Here is a 15,775-nt window from a genome sequence, read left to right on the forward strand (position 1 = left end):
TTCGTAATACAATGAGTTTAAATAAACAGTACACTAAAAGGAAATATGTCATTCACTTACACATTCTAAAACCATATGATTTAATTCAGCAATGTCATATACTGAAAAGCTTCCCTTCCACTAGCCGGGTATCCATGCATCCATTGTGAATGTAACTTGTGCACAGAACTGGAATATCGCATAAAACATTTGCAAACAAGCATTGTTTCCATCCAAAGTGTCAAAGAAAACAAAATCAAAGCTTCTTGATAAACTGGCACAATAAATCACTACGAAAAATAGGAGAATATAATAATTTTCACATATAATACATTACTTGCGCCTCAGAGCGAGCAGACGAAACACAGTTCAGTTCAGTCGTGTAAGACATTTCTGGGAGTTATACAAAAATACTTTCACAGACTTAGCTTGTGCATTTCCAAATGACCATAACAACATTTCAGACACTGTGGAATGAGATCGGTCTGCTGGTTATTCATATGAAGTCACATGACTTTTTTTGATGCGTTTGGAGGAATTTATTTGCAAAATGCATTTCCAGCTCCCATTATTCACATCACTCGCTACCCTTTTTCGCCCAAGTCAAAAACCACCTCAAGCAAGCGTAAAAACTTTTTTTTCCAATTAAAGGATTTTTATAAGAAATTTGGCATTTCCATCACTCATTTCTCATGCGATTCTTTGAAATGCACATTAAAATAGGTGATGGAAACATAGCTACTGACGCTTTCAAATATGCTGTATCAAAGCAAGTCATGTCAGGTTTCATGTCAATATTAACTAGGGCTGTCACTTTTTATTCGATTTTCGAATATGCATTCGAACATGACGTGAAATATCCGTAATCGAACTATAAATAAAATATCCATTTTTTTAAATGACATGTGTAGCGCATTTTTTACAGTCTATGATTATACCTTTTGTTTTTTATTTTATTCTTTGCCATCTTATCCAGTAGAGGGCACTTTAGACGTATTGTAGCGTAGGCCCATGACCAAATCACGCGAATACTAGCTAGTAACCAGGCACGTCTGTGCGCTCCGAACGTGTCTTCTTAATCCAGATCAAGTTGATAGACTGGTGTTTCTTGCAAACAATATTAAGACATGAATTAGGCTAGGCTATATGCCTTACTCCTGCTGCTGTTTAAGTTGTCACGTTATTGTTTGTGCCTGTTCTGAATGTTTTTTTTTTTTTGTTGGTTTTTTTTTTTCATTTAGCCTAATGTTTTGGGATATGCATAGTGGCACTTCATATAAGTTGATAACCTGCTGTTTCAAACATCAAGTAAAAAAAAGAATAATCCAGATAGTCCTGTTTATGACTCACTGTTAATAAATTTGTGATTGAATCTCCATTAGGCTATGGTGTTTTTTTTATATATGCGTGGGGCGGGGGCACGTAGATATTCGAATATATTCAAATACATTGCATGATATTCAATATCCGTTCGAATTTGATTTTTCTCAAAAGTTACGGCCCTAATATTAACAAAACTTTTTAACTTGTTTACTTTATAAAAGCCTGGCCCAGAACAGGCAGCATCTTGATTTGTTACCTTGGCAAAAATCTGCAAATAAAAGCTGCAGCCTTAAGCAAAAGGTACACCATGTTTCTTTAAGAGATCTTCCAGGGATACCCCCATGCTGCACAGCTGTCAGACCATTAGAAGCAAAATATAAAAAAAAAAGAAATAACTAATTAGCCAGTTAATAAATGAGTGGGCATTTCTGTCAGTGCTGAGAGCACACTGTTGGCTATTTACATAACCTTTAGAGGAGTGAATTTCCATTTTCTCTCTATGCTGAATAAAACATTCCTAATTTGACTGATGAATGTTGTGACTGCCTAATGGTAGCGCTGTCCTTGGAACAGAGATCAGCTCAGCGTGCCTGTCCCTGTATTTTAATGAATCTGGGGAAACATTCAGACTATAAAACACATACACAATCTGTGTGTATCTTAAAACTAACTCTTTTCATTACCTGAAGCCTTAATTGTTTTTCTTTTTAATTTACCCTTTTTTTCACTCTACTCTTTTATCTACTCTGAACATCACCTAAAGTAAGATCACATTAAAATCAAGAAAGGCCACAGTCATCCTGTTACAAAGGCCGCATGATTTAGTTCACAGTTCCTTTAGTATTTTAAGTCTGTTCTGACACACGTCATGCCACTGTCGAGGTGCCGTTGAGTCAGGTCTGTAAATGAACAAAGCTTGTGATTGACTGTAATTAGTCTGGCTTTCTCTCCTCACAACATCTGCAACATTGTACAGCTGCTACAAAACTGTCAGGGTGAAAAAGGTGCTTTTTTTTCAGAAATCAACTAAAAACCTGCATTTGTCAACATTGCTGTTTTTTTTTTTTTTTTTGCGTGCAGAGTTCTCTATAAAATCTGCCCACAGTTATGCACTGGATGGTGTGATAAGGTCAAAGCACAATGGTCTTTTTCAATAACCACAATCTTTTCAGAGGCACACTTTTTTCAAAATCAAATTATGACCAATGTCATACGTTCACCTTCAGATTTTCAAAAGGATAGAAAATAAAACTTTGAAAATCTGACCTTCAGCCATGGTTGTCTTTGAAATACTCTGTTGCCAAATCATCAATAACCACAAAAAACTATTTCAGTAGTACTGCAACAACACACCAATAATGTTAAAGGGATAATTGACCCGAAAATGAAAATTAATGACAGAATTACTTGTTGCTTGTACAGATTTATTGAACAGAAATGTATCTTGGACACTGGTATTGAAAATAAATCCAAACAGATAATACTATACATTCACATATCACATAATAAAATACGCCCCCCCCCCCCCCCCCCAAGAAAAATAAAAATAATAATACAATACATTATGTACATATACACCTACCTAGAAAAATACCTCATGATAATACCTCAGTCAAGAATTTGATTCAAAACAGTCACCGCCAATGGTACAAATGATCTTTATTTAGGTTCTTTTTAGCCAGTGGTATATGCAGCCTTCGCCCTGAAGTGGATGAGTTTGGTCCGAATGTACTTCAATCGCCTTTTTTTTTACTTATTTTTCTACAAAGTGTAAATACAGCTCTTGCATTGTACTCTGTTTCTGGCCAGTTAATTACTTTGGTTTTGCGCATAAGGTTAATGGTTCGTTAATTACTCGTGTTAATTTATTTTTCTGTCTCATTGTTAAATTGGAATACCACGATACAATATTATTAAAACACTTTCACAGATCATCGATCTATAAACAATGGTCAGGACCCTCCTATCGATATTAAATTTTCTTCGTTTCCTGAGTAGGCCTAAACGCTGTCTCGCTTTTTTGTGTATATGGTCCACATTTTCCTGGAATGAGAGTTTGTCATCAATGAAATTTGATACTTACCCTCCAAACCCGTTAGAACTTTGTTCATCTTCAGAACAAAAATTATGATATTCCTGATGACGTCTGACAGCTTTCTGACCCTGCATAAACAGCAACGGGACTACCATGTTCAAGGTCCATAGCCCATGTGAGATCAGTGGTTCAACCTTCATTTGATGAAGCTGCAAGAATACTTTTTGTGTGCACAGAAAACAAGAATAACGACTTTATTCAACAATACCTTCTAGTGTGTCAGTCTCCACCATGCATTCACGAGAGTACCATGATGCACATGCGTGTGATGCTGCTGATGCAGGAGCCAGCATTCTCATATAGAACCTGGACGTTGCACATAAAACAGTCTTCGTAAACATGTCTGGAGATTTTGACAGAGGATGACTTCCAATTTTTTGCCCAGCCTTATTTATGTGAACCAAAACAGAGATGACGAACTAAGAGATGGACGTTCTACATCAGAATGCCAGCTCCTGCATCAGCAGCACCACACTCATGTGTCATGGTACCCTTGTGAATCCATGTTGAAGACTGACCAAAAAAGAGAAGAAATTGTTGAATAAACTCATTACTTTAGTAATGTTTTTGTTAACTATGTTAATTAATTATGTACTTTAAGAAAATGTCTATTTTCCTTGGTAGCTTTGTCTTTAATACCACATATTATTGATTTTAGCACCATTCCCTGTTGTGGTAAATCTTTGTTTTTGAAGTCAAAACATTAACTACCAAACTAACACTTATATACATTCTATACATCTAACAGGCAACTGCTACAGACAGGTTGGCCTCAGTTCAATCTAAGTTTATTTGGTGTGCACTGGGTCAGATGGTGGTAGAGTTCGGTTGAGGATGCATGGCTTGTAGTAACAGTATTAGACATGCTAACGAGGAAAGAAATGGTGAACTAGACACTAGGTTGCTTAAAGCCTTATTATTCAGTAACTATGTCTCCCAATTACTCTGACTTTCAGAAAACACGAAACAACGGTGCAGTGAGATACATGCTCTATGTGGTTTATTAGCATTGTCAATCATTAAAGATTTATTTGCTAGCACACACATTCACATACAAAAAAAAAAAAAACGATTTTGGAGCCTGGAGACAGTTGTGTTATATAACATAACATATTTTCCTCAGAAAAAAAAATACCATTGTCCAAATTCATGCTTCGTGCTCCATGTTTGATCCAATAAGACAGGCCTAAATTAATCAGGCTAATCCAAAACTACAGGATGGTAGCCTATTTCATGCATGTACCATTTGCCAACTCTATTGTTCCTTTTTACAATGAAATGGTTGAATTCCAGAGCACATATCTGGAGCTGAACAAAAGAGCCACACCATGAATAGGATAAATTTATCAGTCCCATTATCATCCAAGTATTAAAACCCAATAATTATTTCATGATCAACATTTTGTGATACTTTGAAGAGGACACACAAGTGGAAAAGAAAGGTTAGTTACAGGTTAATCTTTGTAATTACAGAGCAAGTTATTTATTCCATGAATCAGACGAGGGTGTAAGAATAGCATTGATTCTGTCAATTCATTACATTCAGCAGCATTTTTCTAAATAAGTGACACTCACATGAACCAGGGATCATAAATAATGGAGGTAGGGATTATGATGATGGTGCTGAGAACATGTTTAGAGTTCACCCTCCTGCTATCTCTTACCACATTCCTATTCACAGCTCAAATACGGTTGTTCTGTGTCACTAATGGACGTATACTCTGACTAATTAAGGGATGAGTTTTGGTCTGAGTGTGTCTCAGGTATGCATGCAGTATGTCTTTATTCATTAGCTATCAGAACACGATGAGTCAACATACTCCATTAGCTCACACTGATATTGTTTCCTGACCATCCACAATTTCTATAATCAGTGCCAACCATCCTCACTGCAGAAGTAGCTGCATCGTTTTCATGTGAAATTCATTTAGAATGACATATTTACTGAAGTGCAATTCACAGGCTATGGATTCTGTGAAATAATTTGTTTTGTCTTCTCTAGAAGTTAATTTATATTGACATTTTCTAAATATTAAAACAATATATATATATATATATATATATATATATATATATATATATATATACATCTATCCATTTGTCTGTCTGTTCATCCATCCATTTATCCACCCATCCGTTGATTCATCCACAGTTCTATTCATTCATCTTTCCATCTACTGAATCTATCCATCTATCATTCTCTGATTAATCAGATTTTTTTATTTACTTCCTTATATAAAACTTCAAATTGCAACCTGTTTGCTACCTCAAAATCAGGAACTGAAAATTATTTATAAAGTATTTTCAATTCGATTCTGAATGCCACATAATTCTGGCAAACTGTGCCACTTGTATTCCAATGTCAGGGATTTGTTGTTTCCAGCTCTTTTATTATCACTTAATGAGCACTAAACAAGACCTAATGACAACACATCAATTGCCAAAAGACCAAAAGCTTTGACTACGACCATCCATTCCAGGTACAGCAAATGGTAATTATACCCAGACTCTATGCTGGCAATGACAAGGTGAATGTTTTTAAAGGTGAATGTTATTAACAGAGAGAGGGAGAGGAGCCTATGCCAGAATCTATAGCTTCAATTACCAGGCAAGACGAAGGAGTAGAGCCAACAGGAAAGGCTTCACTGAGAGAGGCAATTATTCGTCAAGAACACAGACAGGGGGTAAACAACTGGGCCTGAATGTCAAAAGACAAGAGATGGAGAGAGTGAGAGATGAAGGAGGGCAGGAGCAGGCAAGTGCAGGAGAGAGGGAGAGAGAAACTCCAGGACGTTTTCCACATTTAAAGTAATGTCCATCCATCAAACTAGTCAAAGCTGTGTAAGAAGAAGCTTATTTGAGTATGAAAAGGGAAATTTCGAAAACACCAATACATCACCGTCCGTTCTGTCCAACAGATTTGATTTTTAAAAATGGCTTTGCAATAAGCTGTGTATAACCTAACAAGAAAGGATGCGAAAAACTTCATATTTTCAAAGTCGAGTAGTTGGTGGGTAGCTTGAATGAACAGGTAGTCTAAACCAAAAGCCCAGGAACACAAGTCTGATAAAAAAAATGAGACTCAATTAAAAAAGTGAAATGTCACAAACTGTAATAATAAAAATAAGTTCAAAATAAAGGAAGAATATATATATTTTTTTTTTTTTTTTGAGTAACTAATTCAAATTTTCAATGCAGTAAAAGATAACACAAAGATGCATTAATGGGGGGGGGGAAGTGTTAAAAGTATTAAGAATGCAGGTTAACGAGCATTTACAATAACGTTTTAATAGTATTACTTTAAAAAAAACTTGATTGCAGTAAAACACATTTTTTGCCTTCAAAAAGTTTTAGTTTCTTTTTTTAGAGAAAGACCGATGTTGGGTCATCTATTCTGAGGTAATTTTTCTTAGTAATACAATAGATTCCAATACAGTGGCAGTTTTATCATCATGATTTTCCAAGGTCTATGAATTTCTGCAATCCAAATGCAGAAAGAGATTAGAGCTGATTGGAGAATAACCACAAGTCCCGACCAGCCACTCCAGATAGCAAATACAATCCAAATTGAATCATCCTGAAATCTCCAAGCACTCCAAAATAATTAAATTCTCAGCGGAAAGAGAGGAACGGCATTATAATTAAACTCCCTTGTTCTTGTTCCTCTTCCATCATTCACAGGCCCTGTAAATGAACGCAAAGCTAACCGACAGGAGGATTAGATTGGGGAATTAATTTTGTTAGGAAAAAATGCATTTTTATCCACCTTGCTTGAATCCTGCATATAGAGTTTCCACTTGTGTGGAGCATGTTGTGCAATGAAGAACTGGAGGATTTGTGAAAAAAAACAATTCTAAGATGTGTACGCAAAAACAGACAATCCTCTAAGCTGTGTGGCTTAAAACTAAGCAATTAATTTAATGCAGGTAGCTCCAACCAACATGTATAAGCATGTAAAAAAGTGCTTGGGGCAAAGACTCCAGTCTCCATCAAGTACCTGATGCCTTTTTTTATCCTAATACTAAACTAGCAAATTTAAATGCAAATCAAGCAGCAAGTTCATTAACCTATAAGCCGACTGAAGAATATCATGCAGAGATCGACCGATGTATCGGTTTTGCCAATGAATCGGCACCGATAGTTGATTGCTGGAACAATCAGTTATGGTAATAATCGGTAACAATTGAAAAACTAATCACTTAGTTTTCCGGGTTGGGTCCGTTGCTGGAGCGGCTGTGAAGAGTCTGTTTTCATTATACAGTCCGAGAGCGGCCTCATATGGCTGAAATCATTGACAGCATGTGCTATTTGTTTAGAAATGTGATGCTGCAGGCTGAACAGAGCAAGAAATGTCAGACCCGGATTTGAATGTAGCTGAATGAAAATCCTGCCGCGCCATTCAAATAATTTTCCATTAAATTAGATATTTGCCCTGAATCATTATTAATGTAGATAATGAATTATATATTGAGCATTTACATTGAAACGTTTGTCCTTCTGTGGCTCTAAAAAAGTGTATGCTTCATTTATAGAGATATAATATCGATCACTCTTTCCGTTTGCTCTGTTTTTTAAACACTGAACTTAAACTTAACTATGCCTCATTCTACATTCTTGAAGTAAACTTGTGTCCGTTTGGTGATTAAATAAAGTTTTTTTTTTTTTTTTTTTTTTTTTTAATAAACCACTATTTTTGTTTTTATTCAGCATCCATTTTAAAAACTATCTGTAAATTAATAGGTTTCGGCCAGTGTGGTCCAAGCTAGCTATTGGTATTGGAAAAATACCAATAGGGCGGCGCCCAGGGGTGCATCAAAAAAATATGAAACCCCGACCCCCTGCTGCCACTCCAAGAAATTAAACACTTCTTTGTGTGTTTCTATGACAGGCCTACGGGGAAAACACTGCCCCCTAAATGGTGTATTATGCCTGTGCTATAGGCACACACTACTTTTTACTAGTTTTTCCGATATCTTTCTTTCATTCTATTTCATTCATTTTAAGACTTTAAAAAAACATATATTTTATTTAAAACGTTTTAATATTTTTTAAGGATCTGCTGAGACCCTGACTATTAATACAGTACAGACCAAAAGTTTGGACACACCTGCTCATTCAAAGAGTTTTCTTTATTTTCAGTGTGACTCTACAATTTTCATAGTCATGAAAATAAAGAAAACTCTTTGAATGAGATATAAATGATGTATATATTTTTTTTTTAAACAAGGAGGTGGGGGAGGGGTCATGGAGCTTTTGCTATCTTTTTGGGAGGCCTTACCCCTCTGAAGTTTGGGAAGCTCTTTCCTAGATGAATGTTAAGCAACACAAACTCACAGTGTATGCAGAGGAAGAGTTTGTGGACCAAGCTGCTGAGATGGGATTCCTACCAGGGATTTAGAAATTTTGGGAGCCCTGAAATCCAAAACTTCAAACAATCCCAGTGAAAAGAGAGACCGAAATGCTGATCATATATCTAAACCTATCACATAGTTAAAATTAAACTATAGCAGTATATTAATGCTTATGTATATAACAGGCTTGACAAAAATATCAAAACATGAGGTAGAAAAATAGGCATTAAATAATAAATGACATAGCCTGAGATGGCACAATACAATACAAAGGGTCATGGAACCCCAAATTACTTTTTCTGAGATTTTAGCAGTGTTTGTGTTGCACATCATAGAAGACAATGCTAGAATTCAATAATTTTAACTGTTGAAGAAAACTGGTTAATTTTATTTATTTTTTTGCGCAATTTTTATCTTCTGGATATAACATTGTGTTGACGTCACAATTTGTCACGTGGCAATGGACTATAGTACATTGATGGCATGTCTGTGTCTATTTAATTATTCATGAGACTTGTGTGTTCTTATCCTATGAGAAGATGCTTCCCTTAATTATTCACAACAGCATGTGTTGCTTAGCTATGACAGTCATTTCAGACTATAAGTTGACATCGCGCACATTAACTGAGATAAAGGTTAATGGATCGAAGAAGAGTGTTTGTTTTTGCTTTGTAAAAAGAGTACAGCACAAACACGATTCATTCACTTAGTGAGCATAACCGTTTTTACAGCTCTGTGACAAAACACGTCAAAAGGCTTATATAAACACCACAGTATAAGCCTTAAAAGTTCTCAGAGGTGCAACAGTGCATTCATACGTTTTCAATGAAGAGTGCAAATGGCTGTGCATTTATCTGTGTTTTTAACTCAATGGGAGCGAAATTAAACTGTCTGAAGTCAAAGCTGTGTGTATTGTCTGTCTCCCCTCTTCCCCCTCTTCTGCTCACCACACCCACTTTTTTAGCTTTTTTTTTTTTTTTTAAATGTGGTGAGAACTAACCAATTTGGAAACGGGGGATTTATTGACCCTTTAAAAAATGTTGTTAAAACTTATTTAGGTTTCCTTTTAGAAAAGGCACCGATTTCGTGGAATGACACTTTTATATTAATATCTATATTTCTCAACAGTTTTCCGTATTTCCCACCAGTATTCTAGCATAAAAAGCTCCAGGCTATTTGCGGAAAAGCAAACTAAACATTGGAAGATAATTCTTCCATCCTTTACGACAGCATTATGAGTTCATAAGTATACATGAGGAGGTACAACGCCTCCCCTCTCACCTCAGGACAAGTGAACAAAAGAGACAAACTAAAATGAGGGCAATCATCTCCGATAAATACAGTCTTTAGCCTGTCAATGTCCTCATAACAGGCCTGCAGTTACAGATATTTTTATCGGGGCAAACCCACCGGTACAATAACAGCCTCGCACGTAGTTGGCAAAGGCACACAACAACAAATGAACATGGACACACAGGCACACGGTGTCTCTGTGGTGATTCTGCACCTTTGCTTATTTTCTGTCTTACAAAAATGCTGACATATTCGACACACAAACTGATTGGATGACTGTTAGGTCAAAAGAGTCCGTCTTCTTATTCAGTATCATGGTTAGCATCCATTATGAAGCAAAAGGAAGCTCAAAGGGACAGAACAGGAATCAAATGTATTTACTGCTCATCCTTTCAGGTTAATATGTTAGTCTGTGTGGCTGCGATCATTCTTTGACTTACGGGTTTTGCAGCTGTGATGATGTACTGAAGGACCATCTCCCTTTTTGTGCTCAAGTCTTTTTCTCTGAGAGGAGCTTTCTTCTCTTCATTAAGATTCATATCCTCCTGAAAACACAAACCACATACTGTATGTTAGAGAAGAAAAAGGAATCTTTTTACAAGAAAAATCCTCTTAAGATTGACTGTATTGTGAACTGCTTTATGAGATTCTCCATTATAAATGGCAAAACCTTCGACCCCAAAGAAAAGGGTGTATCAAATAATTTACTGATTTCAGTATAGTTCTAATCAAAAGAAAATAGTACTGGAGATGCTGAATGTAAACAGTGGAGAAAGGTAAAGAGCATCTTTACATCTTGCCATTTCAAAAGCCTTACATGAATCAAATCATGCCTAGCACCTGTTCTTTTTGGAAATGAGAATAAATTAAACCGCAGGAAGTCAACCTCTGCTTGTAAATCCATCAAGCAAATACATCTTCCCTGCATTTTATGACATAAAAAAGGTAAGTAGATGAGAATGACAAAAACACAAAGAATACTGAAAAAAAAGATATTTTACATATCTTTAACACCTACAGATCCAAACATTTATATTAATTATGTTTTTTGTTATTCTTCAACATGTCTTTAGGATGGCATTAGTAATAAAAACCATTTTGTTTGAGCAAAATTTGCATCAGTTTATAATTTGGAAAAATTGTTAGTCATTTAGTGTTGTCAAATTTCACCTATATTTTTGATACACTAAGTTGAAGTTTTGAATGCACAACAACACAATTCAGCACACAAATGTATTTGAAAAATAATATATTTCAAACACTAATGATACAGACATGAAAAGTTACGAAATTTCACTATTTGACCATTTAAATAATCTATTAAATATTCATATCAAAGCATACAGTATATACTGAATTTATGTTAACACCACTACATAAACAATATATATTGTAATATTAATGGATTATATGGATTATATTGAAAAAATGAATGGAAACCACCCAAAGAATCCATTGAGTTTTTATTACACTTCGAAAAATTGGCACAAATATACACACACACTCAAAATTTGAGCATGTAAGCCTTTTCACATCACTACACACTCCATCTAATATTTTATACTTTTTAATTTAATACTTAAATTGGTTAATGTCTCAAATGTGTTCCTAAAGGACCCCTTTTTGAGTGACTAGGTAGCTATATGCATTTATCTTCCCCATCAGAACTGTTGTTGTAATTTGTTTTTTAGAGTACTGTTGTATCATTTTGTATATATTTATTTTAAGTTAGGTATTATTTCATTTTGTTTTTAACAAATGTTGTAATTCTGCTGCTATGCTTGGTTGCTAAAGGTCAAAGCTGATTACAAAAATATGCCTTGTTATGGAGTCACTGAGTGTTTTTGATTAAACACTTTAAAAATTAAAACCGTTAATGAATAAAGAGCCATTTTTTGCTAAGTTGTTATAAGAGAGGCAATTCTAAACATCTGTTGTCTATGTGGACACATTTTTTGTGTGCGATTTTGTGAGATCTTCTGAATATTAGTACCTAATACAAGACTGACTGATGAAGTCATGAATTATGTATCAGAAAATCTAATGGGCCAATTTCTGAAAAGATTCGAAATTAACAGTGAAACAGAAATGAGCATGTTCATAGATCTGAACCTGTTGTACTGCTAAGACGGGCATTGGCAGATGTATTTGGCAATTTTACTTCCCAGATTACTGAAGCAACAGTCCTGTGCCAAAACAAACTAGCTAGCTGCACTTCTCAAACTCACTATCTCTGACAGATACGGAGACAAAGAAAAGAACTAGGGTGCATCCGTGGACAGTTTACAACTACCATCAACAGAGAGAAAGGGCAAGGAAATCTCTAGGCAAAAGACAGAACACGAAAATCAATAAGAGAGAAGAGAGAAAGGGAAAGATAATAAAGGCTGCATACGATGTTGAGCGCAACTGTCCTAGTGTCCTCCAGTCTTATTTCCCTTTCTCCTTTCTTCCCTTTTCTGAGATGATAGATCAGCAGAGCCGTTTAAGATTTCACTGATGGGTTCGCAGGCGTGATGCAGTACTCGTGTGTCAGAGAGAGAGAGAGAGAAAAAGAGAGAGGAGGATGCTGGGATAGACGCGGACAGGGCGCAGAGCGGAAAGGCATCCATTACCACCGTTGGCCCTGTCACCTCTGCTGGCATGCTCATGTATCCAAACTCGTACTTGCCGTGACTAATGACTGCGTCTCTGCCCACGTTATCCACACTCTTCCTTCTCTACCCAGCAGTGGCTGCTCCTGTCACTCAATCCTGCACTCGGAGATGCTGCTCAACTGCTAACAACACCACCTCCACTCTTAGAAAGGGCACTGACGGGGACCTCCGTACCATAGCGCTAAGGCAATGGAAGACTGTGCAATGTTTTAAAACGATACTTGTGGGAAATTTGATAAAATACATGTGCTTGAGATGACCGTGTAACAAAAGCGCAACAGAATTCAGCTTTCAACAGCTGTAGAATTGTTTTTCTTCCTCATAAACCTGCAGGATTGTGAAAAGTCAAAACAGTTTGTAAAGTGAAAACTTTTTACATTTGAAATTGAAACATATTAGCACAATACATTCAAATAAATAGAAATTATAGTGAACAAGCATTCTACAAAAAATATTTTTCGTTATAAATGTGCACATTTTGTCCAAGTCCAAATCATAACTAGATTGTAGGGGTTATTTTATTTTTGTGTATTTTCTTTTATTTACCACAACAAGCTGAGCTGCTTGCAAACATTTGTCAGTGATTGTATAATCAGGTTCAGTTCAATACGAAAGTGAGTAAGTGTTTGAGTATGCATGTATTTATAGGCATGAGGGCCCCGTCCTACTATGAATACGAGCTGATTGAGGTCAGTGACCCATAACAATCCATTTCATTATGAAAAGGTTGCGTTTCCTTAAAACATAATGGCAAATAAACCTCTAGTGATTATTGTGGTTGAAAGGTTGATAAAGGTCATTGAGAAGGAGTGATAATTAGATGTTTTATATATTTATATATATATATATATATATATATATATATATATATATATATATAAAGCACGTCCACAGTACGTAGACGTGTACAATGGCATGAATGCAGATCAACAAATACTTCGCTCTCAGATAATGTTTATTTTTATTTACAAATGTGTTTCACAACTTAATTCAAAGTAATTTTTTTGTCTACAATTAGATCTTACCATCATTTTCTCAAAGAGGGCAAGGATTTCCTTCTCTGAAGTGATCTTTGAAGAAAGCTCCTCAAATTCAGAGGAAGTGGACCAGTCACCAGAAGAGGAATGCTTGGACAAGTGGGAGAGGGGTGGCCGTTCCTTCTTACTGCCAGGGATACGGATACTGGGAAATCTGTCCAGCTAAAAGAAAGATGAGACATATGAGAGAGTATGAGTGAGACTAACTCAATGGTAATTATTAGTCTATTGATTATTTCTCCATTTAGGTAAATGTACAAAATATACACTATAATTCAAAAATAGTTAACAGACAAAGTTACAAAAGCATTCTTTTTCCAAATAATTCTATTTATCAAAAAATTATGATCGTGAAAGGTATCATAGCTTTCTTAAAAATAAAGGATCATGTGACACTAAAGACGGCATTAATCTCTGCTGAAATATGGCGTTTTAAAATATTTTTAAAAATAAAAAAAAGTTACTTTAAATTGCAATAGAATTGTATTTTGTATATATTAAATATATATTTTGTTAAACGCATAAAAAGTAAATATGTATAAAAATGCATAACTGAATATTACAAAAATAATTATAAAAAAAATTGCATTACAAAAATGTTTTACAAAAAAATTATTAAATCACCAAATTATAAACAAGAAAACAAAAACAAAACAAAAATTACAAAAGTTATACTGGCAAAAACACATTCCCAACACACTTTTTTTCATAATAATATTATAACATTATTAGTGTTGTCAAAATTAGCACATTAACACAGGTGATTAATATTTCCAGTTTAACGGTGTTAAAAATATTTTACACAGTTTATGCAGGAGCCGACCTTTCTTTTTCTTGACAAAAATTGCATTTATTAGGCACAGAATGCATTTACGAGCAAATCAAATGGGAGACTTTGAGATCCACTTTACCTAAGCACAAACGAGTGGAGTAAAACGAGTGCAGAAATGGTACAGGTGACAAGGAGCTTCATTAGAACAGTGAACTGCAGTCAGATCAGATGTTGTCAGGCCATGTGTTAGTAAAAACAAATCTTCCTGACTGTCAGCCCTTATACTGGGCCGTAGCAAGTGCTCTTCAATTACATACACATTATGGCAGTGCACGCTGTAGCCTGTATAATGTCATATTAAAGCGTTACGAGCAAATTAATCTAAGAACATGCGTATCAGATCCCGGTCGTGTTCAGCAGCGGCAGCTCTTAAAGTGCAAAGAACAAAAAAAAGATGAAATCAATAACTAATGTAGATTTAAGGATTCATATGTATCTAATTAAGAATTTAGTGTTTGATAACTTCATTCAATTTCTGTAACTGCTGAAAGGCAAAGATATGACATTTATTACAGTGGGTTTATGTGAAGATTGTTTTAAGATCACTTAAATTAGAAGAAGGTTTTTTTTTAAGTCTAATAAACATTTGATACCTCTCAATTATACTGTAATGTTGAATAGTTAATGGTTAAATATTAGATGGAAAAAACTATTTCCTAGAGACACCAGTAGTATTGGTATTCAGTCATAAAAAAGATGCCTTTACACAAATATAAAAAAATATATACTGTCTTTTTGTTGTTTCTACATACATTTGAAGATTGAATATGAAATTACTGGAAAATAAAAATATATTTTAAAAAATGTTAAGTAAATGTTAATGTAAATGTTAATACTAAAATTAGTATTAGTAGTAGTAGTAACAAGTTTTATTATTAATGTTATTATTATAACTAGAGCATCCCCAAAAGTTTTTCCATCATCATTATTATAGCTCTGCAGTTATAAAGACTAAAACAAAGGCCAACACGGCACAAACTAGTCAAACACACAAAATGTAATGTGTTGATAGCTCTATAGACTGTTGATGAGGTTAAAACTTTTGCAACAAGACAACAAAACTAAGGACTAGCGCTCTTTTACATACCTAGTAATGGCCTCAGAAGGCCAGCCTGTACTGAACAGAAATTTAAAAGCTTTCAGATCTTTATCAAACACCCACTTTAGCATTGTGAACCTCATGATCAGCTTTAGCTTCCTTATTGCAA

General features: G+C 35.0%; 1 protein-coding gene across 1 annotated transcript in view; it reads right to left on the reverse strand.

Annotated features, from left to right (window-relative positions):
* Positions 1-15,775, reverse strand: part of diaph3 (diaphanous-related formin 3) — a 96,507-nt gene that overhangs the window by 27,020 nt on the left and 53,712 nt on the right. Inside the window, exons 2-3 of the mRNA XM_026274714.1 lie at positions 13,724-13,897; positions 10,482-10,586 (exon numbers count right to left, since the gene is read on the reverse strand). Of these exons, the coding sequence (XP_026130499.1) occupies positions 10,482-10,586; positions 13,724-13,897 (279 nt within the window). The remainder of the gene's footprint in view (positions 1-10,481; positions 10,587-13,723; positions 13,898-15,775) is intronic.

The sequence above is a fragment of the Carassius auratus genome, chromosome 11, assembly GCF_003368295.1.
Source record: "Carassius auratus strain Wakin chromosome 11, ASM336829v1, whole genome shotgun sequence".
NCBI lineage: Eukaryota > Metazoa > Chordata > Actinopteri > Cypriniformes > Cyprinidae > Carassius > Carassius auratus.